Consider the following 14,234-nt stretch of genomic DNA (forward strand, 5'->3'; position numbering starts at 1 on the left):
TTTGATCATAATAAACAAACAAAGGCATTAAACATTAAACACTCATGATCAAATTGATAAATAGTGATATTAAAAGCTATTAGTAAATATGTTATTAAAAATATTATTTACCATATCTATATAAATTCCTACATACGTAACAAAGCAGTAATCTTTTTTTGTTTCTTTTTTTTTTTTTGAGTGTAATCAACAATAACAAACTGCCGCTAATGACAGAAGGATAATTTACGATAATTCTAAACTGTTACGAAAGATAATTATCCATTTCATATCCAAAATACTTTTCCTAACTTCAGTTATAAGTCAACTTGTACCCACCTCAATTATGGAACCATCAGAAAAAAAGTAAGAGAAGAAGAAAGTACTAGGTCGTGTTTTAAAGTCATCGAACAATTAAGTTACCGCTCTAACGTTCGATGTGACATTTGTGCTTATGTAATATTAACTAACTGTGAAGATGGTTTGAATAAGTTAAGAAATGGTATAAACAATACTTTGTTACTGTATTCATACGCGCGTATTGTTGAGAGCGGCAGCTAGACATCAGCTGATCTGATCACAGCCAGAAGTAAAACAAAAAGAAGTCAGCAATACTTGATTTTTAAAACACCCAAAATTCAAAAACAAATGCACATGTTTTTTAAAGCGCAATTAACTATTTAAAGAGTAGCAATTTTCAAGAATAAAATGATGTTTCCTTAGAAATTGTGGTTTGCTGACGAAATCGGATACCGTATTTTAAGCTATGATTGAAATGGATGTATACACGATATAATTTTTTGTTTCGTATTTAATTGACACTTTAAGACAACCGAATTTGGTTTCTTCATCTATTTGTAAGTATTGTATAACAAGAGAGAGAGAGAGAGAGAGAGAGAGAGAGAGAGAGAGAGAGAGAGAGAGAGAGAGAGAGAGAGAGAGAGAGAGAGAGAATCAGTTGTTGTAATAGAATGCCATGTTTTTGTTTCGTGTACCTCCTGAAGCGAGGAATTGATTGCCACAACTAGCAATAGTCATGCTAATTTCATTCTTAAACTCAGGTTGTCATATGTGAACGAGAGAGAGAGAGAGAGAGAGAGAGAGAGAGAGAGAGAGAGAGAGAGAGAGAGAGAGAGAGATTTGAGGATTAGAATTTGAGGATTTCTGGCATCAAATATCTCTCTCTCTCTCTCTCTCTCTCTCTCTCTCTCTCTCTCTCGAGATTTTTATAATTATACCGTGTACTCGACAAAACCAATCTTTGCAAATCAAATGTATACTGTTTAAAATATGACAAAATATTGCCGTCTCGTTACCGAAGTTTAGGCTATTCACTGCCGATAAACGAACCCAGTCTTCTCATGAAAACCTTGAATGCCCGTAGGGAAAAATAAAGCTTTTATTTATATTGTACTAAACAAAAATAATGCTTTTATATACCATCATTAACACTACCATTGATATTATCGAAAGGTTGGAGAAAGATAAAGATTGCCGAGAACGTAACCACAATTCTGTTTACATTGTCAGCTGGACTCGCACAGTTAACAGTTGATTTCATTGTTGATGTGGAATTTTATCCTTAAATAGGCTATTTATTATGAAATTATGTTAAGATGTAATGTTAATATTGTTTTGTACCAATATACTTAAAAAGACAATAGATTTGATACATTTTGTAGTGCTTGACCAGCAGACTTTGAACAGCTTCGCAGATACAGAAAATTTATTTTTGAAAAATAGCGATCGCATAAAAGGGGAATCGTATAATTCGAACATGCATAATTCGGGACCGTACTGTAGTTATAATGCAGTTAAAACTTATTATTTTTGGTGAAAAGGTAAAGAACTTGTCTTACATAACCTCTTGAAAACAATGGGTTTCAATGATTTACATTGAATGATGCTGTTTTTGTGTTCTAAAAGTTTTTTTCTTTTAGTACAGGACATACTGTAGTACCTCAGTTTACGAGTTTAATTCTTTGTGAAGCTCGCAACCTATTCATTTTAAAAGATTTTGTAATAGTGATTATTGACCAGTTTCTCTCTCCTAACATCAGAAATGAACAAAAATTTATAATTTACAATGATAGATAGGAATATTTGACAAATTAACTCAACTTTACCATTGAGGAGTTACCGTTGTCTCGACTGGAAAGAGAATCTCCCCAACGAGCAGGTCTAGTAAAATATCATGAATTCTCTGGAACGACATTCACCACGGATGACTTAATCACTTACTGTACATTTTATGAACAAATAGTTGTCTTTTTATTACACTCTTACATTCAGTTTTGACAAGGAACCTATCTAGAGGAGACTACATTTGCCTTTCCTTGAAATGGCATGAAAATGAGGTAAACATTAAGTGAACACCGAGTGGGTGGCTTATGGGCACCGTCTAACTGATTTCGTACTACAGTAATATTATTAGTACTTTTCTGCAAAAAAAGCCCTTAAGGAGACTCATAACCCAATTCAAAGTTATTTGTTCATATCCCATTTTACTTGTATTCTAAGTTACTCATAACATTAGGTACTACTATATTATTTTCCTAGTGAAGTTATTTAACATGTTTATGAGTAACAATTTACCAAGTTTAAAATACTTTTTCATTATAGATTGTATTGTAGTACAGTTGGCTCAATTAATTCCAGTACACTTCATGGGAAGCTAAAGAGAAGTCTGAAAGCTGTACATTATAGCTGCTAACACACTTTTTAGGAAAAGAGAAACTGTTGACAACACTGCCAGTAAAATAAAATCACAGAGATTATAAAGCTTGATCAAAAGCATTTTCATTCACTTTATGAATTTTTATGAATTGCTTTTTAAAAAAAATATTATTTGCCTAACAGCACTTTGTAAAATTAAAAAATAAATGCTTCTGATATTGTTTGTACAAGCTTAGTGACTTGGTTTTACTGGTAGCGTTGCCAAAAGCTTTTCTTTTGCTAAACCCATTATCTGCTACAATGTACAGCTGTCAGAGGTCTGCGTAGCTTCCCATTAAATGTATTTGAATTAATGAAGCCAACTGTACCACAATATTGACGAATAATTTTTAATGAAAACCAAAAGCAACAAATGTACATTACTATAAAATGTACTGTATATTGATATTTTTCATTTGTTTTGAATTTTAGTGCATTCAATACATTTTTTAATGGACATAATTTTTCAGTGTACCGTAATTATCTGGATATTTTTCAGTGAGGCTTTTCAATGGTTTTTAAATATATGTCCTTGAAAATGAAGTATTTTGGATTTAAGATGCTGTCATGAGTAGGTGAATGAATATTTAATTTATTCATATATATAATTGAGAGCTAAGTAAGTAATTACATACGTTTTCTCACTTGCAGGTGACACACTGGTTTATGCGGTGTATTGTGGATACAGACAATTTTGAGGAGCGTTGGAATGTAATGATGAGGGTAGTCGAGATAATGGTCATGTTCCATGATCTTAATAATTTTAGTGGAGTTTTTGAAGTGTCCAGTGCACTATTTTCTGCAGCTGTTCACAGACTAGAGCTCACAAAAATGGTAAGTGATGTTTATTTAATTGTGTCAAGAGATGTCTTTCTTTCAAACATTCCTTTTCCTAAATTTTTATTTTAACTTTGGGTTGTGTTCTGGATGTTTATAATATTTATTGCTATGCAAAAACAAACCTTTAATCCATTAATATAGCAAATACTTTGGCACAAGCTGGATATCCATCCATTGAATCATCAATAGGATGGTTTGGTAACGAGTAGTAGGTGATGTGAGTTTAGTAACTTTTGTCTTTGGCTGCCTGGAGAAAGGATGTGTTGCTGCAGTTCTCCATTTTCTCCTTCATTTGTGGATATTTTTCTCTTTGTTGGTTTGTTTAGGAGTATTTGCTTATCACACATCTTGCAATAGAAGCCTTTAAGGCATGTTGTTATGCTGAATTGTCCTGGGAAAGGTAAGGCATGTGGAAGGTTTATGTCCAAAGTGCTTGTCAATCCCTTTGTATTTTGTACCTTGTATAGGGGTCATTGTTATTAGTGTTGATTATGGTCTGATCTGTTTGTGAAGTTGGAGAGGCCTAGGGAGTGTTTTGCGGTATCCTCTGAAGTTGATGCTGAAGAAACTTGGAAATCTTTCCTTTTCCCTTCCCATGCTGGACCCTCTGTTACTTATGTGGGTACTCCTTGGGCTGTATCTATATAGTAGTCATTAGGTGGAAGATATTGATCTCCTCCTAGAGCGGGACTTTGCCTGGTCAGTGGTATACTGTATAGTGCCTTAGGTGAGGGATATATTTCAGCTCAGCCACACAAGACAGTGTGGTGTCTGTAGATAGGGATAACTTTAACTTTGAGAGTTAGAGGACCTCTAGGTATTCCAGGGACACCATCTGTTAGTGATTTCATTGCTCATCTAGCCAAAGTGTCTCCTGTACCTTCACCTGTAAAATATGCCAGTGAGTGCTCTGTTTTCCCTGTGTAGTGATTCATATTTAAAAAGCTCTTGTAGTCAACTCCCTTTTGGGAACATCATCCAAGTTTGTCTCTTAGACCTTGCCACCTATGGTTGTTGTTGTGGAGGAAATGCTGGTGGGCAAGAAGAGAAAGTAGCAAGTTTGCTTTCACCCTCCCTCCTCAACTAGGTCCTCTCCTCCTCCGCTGATTCAGATGCTTCCTATTCCTAACATTTATATCATCATTTCTCCCAGACTACATTAAAATTAGCCAAATGAATCTATCAGTTAAGAAGTTTAGACAAATCAATTCAGTTTACCATAATTACTTTGATTAGGGACTTGTCTGCACAATGCAAAAATATTGCAAGATACCCTACACATTCTGAATTAAAACCTGTGATAAGAAGAATTTCTGTTTTTGCTGTAAAGGACTTCATTCCCTTATTTGGGGAAATTGTCCGTTATATAAATTTGATGGTGTGAGAGCTGTGATGCTAAAGGAAGGGGCTGTGACTGTACTTGAATGGTTGGTGAGATTGTTTAATATGTGTTTGTTGTCAATAGTACCAGTAGACTGGGTGTGTGCGCGTATTGTACCGCTATATAAGGGTAAAGGAGATATGCATGAGTGTTGTAATTCAAGGGGTATTAGTTTGTTGAGTGTGTTTGGAAAAGTGTATGGTAGAGTACTGATTAATATGATTAAGAAAAAAACAGAGAATGCAATCTTAGAAGTACAGGGTGGTTTTAGAATAGGTAGGCGATGTATGAATCAGATTTTTACAGTTAGGCAGATATGCGAGAAATATTTAGCAAAATGCAAGGAGGTGTATGTTGCGTTTATGGATCTGAAGAAAGCGTATGATAGAGTTGATAGGGAAGTGATGTGGAATGTGAGAAGGTTATATGGAATTGGTGGAAGGTTGTTGCAAGCAGTGAAAAGTTTCTACAAAGGTAGTAAAGCATGTGTTAGGATAGGAAATGAAGTGAGCGAGTGCTTTCCAGTGAGAGTGGGGCTAAGACAAGGATGTGTGAAATTGCCATGGTTGTTCAACTTGGTTGTTGATGGAGTGGTGAGAGAGGTGAATGCTCGAATGCTTGGTCGAGGATTGAAGCTGATAGACAAGAGTGATCATGAATGGGAGGTAAATCAGTTGTTGTTTGCTGATGATACTGTACTGGTTGCAGACTCGGAAGAGAAGCCTTGTCGATGGTTACAGTTTGGATGGGTTTGTGAGAGAAGGATGTTGAGAGTTAATGTGAATAAGAGTAAGTTTATGAGATGCATTAGAAAGGAGGGTGGTGCGAGGTTGAATGTCATATTGACTTGAGAGTTACTTCCTCAAGTAGAGCAGTTTAAGTACTTAGGGTCTGTTATTGCAGCGAATGGTGGAGTGGAAGCAGATTTATGTCAGAGTGAATGAAGGATGCAGTGTTGGGGCAAGTGAAGGGAGTGGTAAAGAAAAGAGGGTTAGGCATGAATGTAAAGAGTTTTCGGTGTGAGAAAGTGAGTACCATCCTTGATGTATGGATCGTTTTTGTGGGGAATGAAAGTGACGGAGAGACATAAATTGAATGTGTTTGAGATGAAGTGTCTGAGGAGTATGGCTGGTGTATCTTGATTAGATAGGGTTAGGAAAGAAGTAGTGAAGGTGAGAACAGGTGTAAGAAATGATTTATCAGCTAGAGTGGATATGAATGTGTTGAGGTGGTTTGGCTATGTTGAGAGAATGGAAAGTGGCTGTCTGCCAAAGAAGGTGATGAATAAAAGAGTTAATGGGAGAAGTACAAGAGGAAGGCCAAGGTTTGGGTGGATGGATGGAGTGAAGAAAGCTCTGGGTGATAGGCAGATAGATGTGAGAGAGGCAAGAGAGCATGCTAGAAATAGGAATGAATGGGGAGTGATTGTGACTCAATACCGGTAGGCCATGCTGCTTCCTCCAGTGCCTTGGTGACCGTGGAGGTAGCAGCAGTAGGGGATTCAGCGTATGAAACTTCATCTGTGGTGAATAACAAGGGAGGGCGGGCTGTGGCACCCTAGCAATACTAGCCAAACTCGGCTGAATCCCTCGTCAGGCTGGGAGGAGCAGAGAGAGGAAAGGTCCCCTTTTGTTCATTTGTTTTGATGTCTGCTACCCTCCAAAATTGGGGGAAGTGCCTTGGTAAATAGATAGATAGATGAATTTGATAGTGAAAATTTAGAAACCACTTATAATGAACACGTTAGTTATGTTGCAGCTAGAAGAAAGCCAAGGAGATAATGTTTTCATCAATTATTTGGAGCCAAGGAGAGAACAAAGTAACCCTGAGAAAACATTCTTATCAGTTACTTGGAGAGAACCAAAGGCAAAAACTAAGACTAGAGTATATCTAATCCATATCCAAAGTCCTTACCTGGGTTGGTTTCAATTTCTCAAAACACTAAAAAGTGACTGATACAAGGCCCACAACCTGTCATAACAAAAACAAAAGACCTAACAACTATGCCTTAGACCAAGCAAAATTTATCCGAAAAATGATTAGGTCTTCATTGGAATATGGTGAATGCCACACTAAGCCATACAGAAGCATCTTGGCAAAGAATTCAAAGCAAGATCAGATCCTATTTTCAAGTTGCTTCTCTTTCAGGCATTAACTGGAGATGATTTTAGCCCTCTTTCAGTTTTCCTCGGTAGTCGACATGATGCTAAAGAACAGGTTAAAAGACCTCAATTAAGTCTGGAGAAAGGTGGCTTGGAATTTGATTTTTGGACCATTGGGCTCGTTTGCTGTGTCCTTGCAAAATAATTCTTTGACCATCGACGATGGCAAATTCCTTGACCATGACAGGTCAATTGGTCCCACCCCTAATCACCATCATTATCCATACAGGCACATCCCTGTAACGTTGGAGAGATAATTTAGAGGAGATCTTTGTGTTTGGGGAGTGATCCCCTTAATTTATAGTATTTCACATAAATTTGTTGGAACTGATGGTAGTCTTCCTGATGTTGAAGAGAATTCATCCAAGAAGGAACTCCCAATATCCTCATAGACAACTAGGTAGCTGCTTCTTGCCTAAGGAGGGGTACGGATCCTGCTCAAATGTAGTGACTCTTCCTGTTATGAAGCTCCTTCATAAGAGAAGTGTGTTCCTCTCGTTCACTTAACATGGTGGCAGATGTCCTATCCAGACACAGTCCTGCATATGGAATGGACCTTGGATTAGAACTTTTTTCAGTAGGGTTTTTAGCTAGTTCCTGATATCAAAACAAACCTGATTACAGTGAACCCTCGCTACTTCGCGGTTCGACCATCGCGGATTCACCACTTCGCGGATTTTTTTCATAACCCATATATATATACATATTGGCAATAACAAAATCAACCTACTGTACTGAATAATCAATATAATCGATGCAAAAACTAACCTATACACAGATGTGTACAGTAAATGCGTTTGTTTCTTCATTATGATCAGAGAAACGTAAACAAAACATTGGTTGCCATTTTTTATCGTGCTTTTTGGCGTGTTTAGGAAACGCATGATATAAAATCGCCTTTAATATTTGTGCCTGTTTTAGTTTAGGGTACTGTAGTACATGCATTAAGTTTTCTGTACATTAAAGGGTAGTTTGTTAACAGTACTACGTACAAGGGAAGGTTTTAAAAGTCTGAATATACATGTTAGATAAATAGGTAAATATATTTTCACCTATCGCGGCCGGGTCTGGAACCTATCTACCGCGATAAACGAGGGTTCACTGTACTACAAAAGTGAACCACAAATTCTACTATATGTAGTGACAAAAGTGGGCTCTCAAGCAGCAACAAGAGATGCTCACAATCTGTATTGGAACAGATGGTCGTCAATCTATCTGTTACCTCTTGACAAGTTTGATTTTGAAGGTTTTGATTATCCTTTGGGATTTTGCAGGGACATTTCCCCAACAACCTGTGGTATCCATTGCTTTAACATCTGAGACCAAGAATGCACTTACTTACCTCTGCACACCTGTGTCAGAGAGTAGGAAGGCAGATTACATTAGTTGTCTCCTTTCAAACCCAGAACCCTCACGCTTTGATTTTCTCTCTCATGTTTTCAAGAATAACTTGACATAAATTATTCAGTGAACTGTAGGAGTCTTCATCTACAAGACGATAACAATCTGCGTGGGTGACTTTCCTAAGGAGTGACCCCATCAGGTAACCATGGACTAGGGTTCCTTTCTGGGCCACCTCCTTGAGGAGAGGAGGCTCCAGCCATCAACTGTACTGTCATATAAATCAGCTTTTAACAGAACCTATCAAGGGTGTTTTTGACGGGGATCTCGACTTGGACATGTTTCATAAGATCATTCAGTCTTTTGCTTTCTTTAGATCATCTCCATCCACTCCTGTTGTTTATTGGTATCTAAATAGCTTTTGCAAAAAGCTATTTTTTAATAGATTAACCCTTGGTAGCAAGAGTCGGTGAACTAGCACCTTTCAGAGGAACCAGGAATTTATTACAATAATTCCAGACCATCTTCTAATTATGACCGTGGGTCTTCTTAAGCCAAAAACAAGAAGCCTCTCCATAGACGAGATTCACCTTACATTTCAGCTGTAGAGTCATGACATAGCAACCCCTGTCCTGTGCTGACTTTAAAATTATATTTACAATGTACTAGATGATATTAATATTATTATTATTACTTCCTAAGTTATAACCCTTGTTGGAAAAGCAGGATGCTATAAGCCCAGGGGCCCCAACAGGGAAAATAGCTCAGTGAGGAAAGGAAAGAAGGGAAAATATATTTTCTGAATAGTAACAACATTAAGATAATTCCTATATAAACTATAAAAACTTTAACAAAACAAGCGGAAGAGAAAATAGATAGAATAGTGTGTCCGAGTGTACCCTCAAGCAAGAGAACTCTAACCCAAGACAGGGGAAGACCATGGTACAAAGGCTATGGCACTACCCAAGATTAGAGAACAATGGTTGGATTTTGGAGTGTCCTTCTCCTAGAAGAGCTGCTTACCATAGCTTAAGGGTCTCTTCTACTCTTTCCAAGAGGAAAGTAGCCACTGAACAATTACAGTACAATAGTTAACCCCTTGGGTGAAGAAGAGAGATTGTAAAGATTGGGAAACAGCAGTATGGATTCATGATAGAGAGACTGTGGATGCCATCTTTATAGTAAGGCAGATACGAGAAAAAGGGGCTGTGGGACCAAAGCTCTTATGTGATTTTGTAGATCTAGAGAAGAGTTATGATAGAATACCAAGAGAAATTATGTTTTGGTGCTTAAGGAAGAAGAAAGTCCCGGAGAGGTTGGTTAGAACATTTGACATGATGTACAAAACAAGGACAAAAGTAATAACAGCAGTTGGGGGAAACAGAAATCTTTGAAGTTTGTATTGGATTACACCAAGAGTCAGCATTAAGCTTGTTTTTATTTGTGCTGGTCATAGATGTGTCAAGTGAAGGGATGAGAAATGAAGAGTTGTTGGAGTTGCTATATGCAGATGATTTGGTGATTACTGCTGAAAATGAGGAAGACTTACAGAGAAGGATTATAGAGTATCAGAAGTCTTTGAAAATGGGTGAAGAGGTTAAATGTGGATAAGACTGAGGTTATGGTTAACAGTAAGGAAGATAATTATAGGATAGCTGTACAGGAAAGTAGAGGTTCGATTATAAAGCAGGTAGAACAGTTTGGATCTACTATGAGTCAGAAGGGAGGATTTGAGGATGAAGTTGAGAATGGGATGAAAGCAGCCTAGGGGAAGTGGAAGGAGGTAGCAGGAGTGGTATGTGACAAGAAAATGCCAAATCAAGCTAAAAGTCAACATCTATAACACAGTAATAAGACCAGTGTTAATGCATGAATTGGAAACAAAAAGAGAAAGCAAAGCTTGAGGGAACAGCAATGAGAATGTTGAGGTGGATTATGGGAATATCACTGCTTGACAGATTGGAAAATGATGAAATAAGAATGGTAAGCATAGTAAATATTACAGAAGTGTTAAGAATGTCATGACTGAGATGGTATGTGCACATGTTTAGAATGGTTAGTGGGGAGGGAGTTATGAGCGCTTGGGAGGAACCTGTTAGAGGAAGAGGATAGAGAGAGATAGGCAAGTAATTAGATGGTGAGATAAGGTGAAGGATGATCTGGAGGGAAGAGGTTTGGTGGAAGATGATGCCTTTGATAGAAGGCATTGAAGAGGATGATGTATCAGGAAACCGGCCCATTAATGTAGGGATGATGATGGGAAGATGATGATGATGATGTCTTCAGAAGATAGTTTGTTTCAAAATACGCAGACCAATAAGTCCATTTCTACAGGGGCTTCTCATATTTTGATGACCTTAATTACAAAAGAGCTTATTCTTTTTCTATCCTTAAAACCCTCAATGTGATAAAAGTTACCTCTTCATTAGTGTTCTTTGCTATTATGCACTTTGAGGACATCTGTAGTTTGATGGGATGATCTAGGTTTAAGGTGCTTATTAAACACTACCTGAAACAAATCCAAGCAGTACAACATTCATGCATGGTACTTGGCACATTCATAACCCATGAAGAGGTAGTCTGGAGAGAAGGACCGTATCAACCAGGTCCTTGAGGAGAAGTAAAGAAATTTTGGGCAGCCAATACTTTTCAGTCACCCTTTCGAGGTAAGAGTCAAACATTTTTTAGTCTTTCTTCTTACTCATGGAAACATGTTCACTACATCTGTTGTCAGTTTTGCTTGGTTGCAGACAGTTGATCTGGAATCTGCACAGTTCTACTTATTGATATCGGTAATCTTCTATTTAGTCTTTGGAGACTGCACGAAACTTTTATCCCAAAAATGGAGTTTTGACAAAGGAAACCTTATTTTTACGGAGTTGCTGTGTGGCCTACAAAACCATTCTCTTTTGAAGCATGGTTGTTTTTATGTACGCCTTTGATTGCAAATGGTGGTTGTGGGTTTGTTGTGGTGTTGGTACACTAGCAGTCAACTGAGAGGATGGTTCCTTTGTATGATGGTGCATGCGACATCACTCTTAGCAGATGAATTTCAGGTGCTGTGGTGAGTTGAAATTAGCTTGAATTTGTAGGCCTCTTTTATGCACACATGAGTCCGTGTTTTGCACGTTGATACGCTGGCCCTAGAGCAGGGGAGATAATATTTCTTTGGTAGTTGTCATATTGAATTCCATTTTCTAGCTTTAAGCAGGAAAGTCATTGAAGACCACACAGCACCTCCCCAAAAAAAATATTTTGTTTATCAAAACAACATTTTTTTTTTTTCATTTATTAGATTCAATATATGAAATATTTTCCCCTCCCATATTTATTTGGCTCAACTCTGTAAGAGTAGACTGGTAAATCTCCCCTTTTTAATAATCATACAACTATCTCCCCCAACCCCTTCAGTGTCCAGGTCTCTTATAGAATTCCAAATTTGTGGGTAATAGATAATTACTCCATTTCCCTTAAATTTACTCCAGAAAGCTTATTTTGATTGCATTAGCTTCAGGAGCAAGAGTCATTACACTTATACTATTACAGAGAGTTCAGGAGTTTTATCACCATTATTCCTATAAATCTCCTAATTCTGACTCCTGGTCTTCTGTTTGGCCAAAAACAAAATGCTTCTTTAGAGAGGTGTCCCTCTTTATATTACAGCCTTAAGGCAGGGAGATGGTAACTTCTGTCCAGTCTACTTGGCTATTATACCTCCAGAGATCCACATGTTCATAACGTGGTTTGTTTCCATTCCTAGATCAACAAGTCCCTTTCAATAGGTGCTCTCCGTATTTTAAAGACCTCCCTTACCATGAAAGCTGGTCCTCTCTGCATCCCTAAAAACCCACAATGTGAGAAAAATTGCTTCCTCATTGGCCTTATTTTCTTTTCGGACATCCAGAGCTTTTGGGTTGGCCTGAGTATAGGGTGTTTATAAGCCACTCCCTGAAACATAGGCTAACTAAGTAGTTCAGCTAGTGTATGGGGGAACTGTACTCGGTGATGCCTATGAGGGAAAATCAGATAGGATAAAGGGGACACCAACCAGGTACCTCAGTTGGAGCATAATGGCAGACCTCTTGCTTCTTCTCTGCTGTTTTCCTATGTGAGGTGATTATCAGACATGCTAGGTTTTCTTTTCACCTATTTACCCTCGAGTTGTTTGGTGTAGACGGTTGTCCTTGGTACTCAAGTTCACTCAGTTATTGCTCTGGTGTTTATTTGTCCCTGGAGACATCACAGCACATTCTAACTCCTAAAAAAGTTGATTTGGCGGATTAAAATCCTATTTTGGGGAGGTGCAGTGTGGTCTCCAAGACCCTCTTTCCCTCACTCTCTAGCCCCGCGTAGGGAAAGGAAAATTTGATTCTACCTGAGTATGGAAGATGGCAGCTTGGCACAAGTAGCATTGTTTCCATTAGTAGTGATGGTTCTGGGTGGTGACATGTCATTGATAGTCAGATGATTCCATTATTGGAGGTGCTATGTCGAGTCCATTAACACCTGAACTCAAGGGTCTCATATTCACACTGCTTCTGTGCTTTGCATATTGAAACAAAGCCCTTAGAGCAGGGGAGATAACATTTCTTTGGCATTTTATATCACACTGGATTCCTTTTTCTAACTTTACACTGAAAAGTCTGGAGACCACACAGCACTTCCCCCAAAATAGGTTTTTTATGCCTCAAAAGCACTTACCACTCAAGAAAAAAAAATTCCTTATTTTAATGGCTTGAAAGAGAAACTGTAAACATAGAATTGAATACAGTGTACAGTATTTTGTTAAAAGAAATTGTTTTTTTCTCTCTCTAATGCCTTGGAACATGTGGTGTCCTTCTTACATTTTTCAATGCTGTAAAAAATATCTTGATTGTGGTCTGGAAGTTTTTATGATTGGCCTTGATTTTAGTACTGCCTCTGACCAAGTTAATCATGAGGCATCTTGTTTTCATACTCAAAAAGATGGAAGGAGTAGGCAGGTGTTTTCTTAGCATCATTATTGAATCTTTAAGTACAGAAAGCTTATCAGAGATTGGATAGGGAGGCAATGTGGAAAGTGATGAGGCTATATAGAATTTGTTGAAGGTTGTTGCAAGCAGTGAAGAGTTTCTACAGTGGCAGTAAAACATGTGTTAGGATAGGAAATGAAGTGAGTGAGTGGGGCTGAGATAGGGATGTGTGATGTTCCCATGGTTTTTCAATTTCTTTGTTGATGAAGTTTTGAGAGAGGTGAATTCCCGAGTGCTTGGTTGAGGATTAGAACTGATAGACGAGAGTGATCACGAGTGGTGGGTAAATCAGTTGTTTGCAGATGATACTGTACTGGATGCAGACTTGGAGGAGAAGCTGGGTCAATTAGTGATAGAGTTTGAAAGGGTGTGTTAGAGAAGGAAGTTAAGTCTTAATGTCGGTAAGAGTAAGGTTATGAGATCACAAGAAGGGAGGGTGGGGCTAATTTGAATGTCATGTTGAATAGAGTGTTACGTGATGAATTATATTAGCTTAAGTAATTGGGATCTGTTGTTGTTGCAAATTGTGGAGTGGAAGCAGATGTAAAGTGTTGGGGCTGGTGAAGGGAATGGTAAAGAGTAGAGGGTTAGGAATGAATGGATTGGAGTTGTAGGGAATGAAAGTGATGGAGGCAGAAATTGAATGTGTTTGAGATGGAGTTTCTGCAGAGTATAGCTGGTGTATCTTGATTAGATAGGGTTAGGAATGAAGTAAAGAGGGTGAGAACAGGTGTAAGACATGATTTATTATTTAGATTGGATATGAATGTGTTGAGGGGGTTTAGCTATGTAGAGAGAATAGAA

The 14,234-nt window shown here is 37.9% G+C and overlaps 1 protein-coding gene across 1 annotated transcript in view; it reads left to right on the top strand.

Moving 5' to 3' along the window:
* The window catches only part of LOC137657293 (son of sevenless homolog 2-like), a 454,104-nt gene that overhangs the window by 262,897 nt on the left and 176,973 nt on the right, over positions 1-14,234 (top strand). Inside the window, 1 exon segment of the mRNA XM_068391627.1 lies at positions 3,346-3,528. Coding sequence (XP_068247728.1) covers positions 3,346-3,528 — 183 coding nt within the window.

The sequence above is a fragment of the Palaemon carinicauda genome, chromosome 18 (genome assembly GCF_036898095.1).
Source record: "Palaemon carinicauda isolate YSFRI2023 chromosome 18, ASM3689809v2, whole genome shotgun sequence".
NCBI lineage: Eukaryota > Metazoa > Arthropoda > Malacostraca > Decapoda > Palaemonidae > Palaemon > Palaemon carinicauda.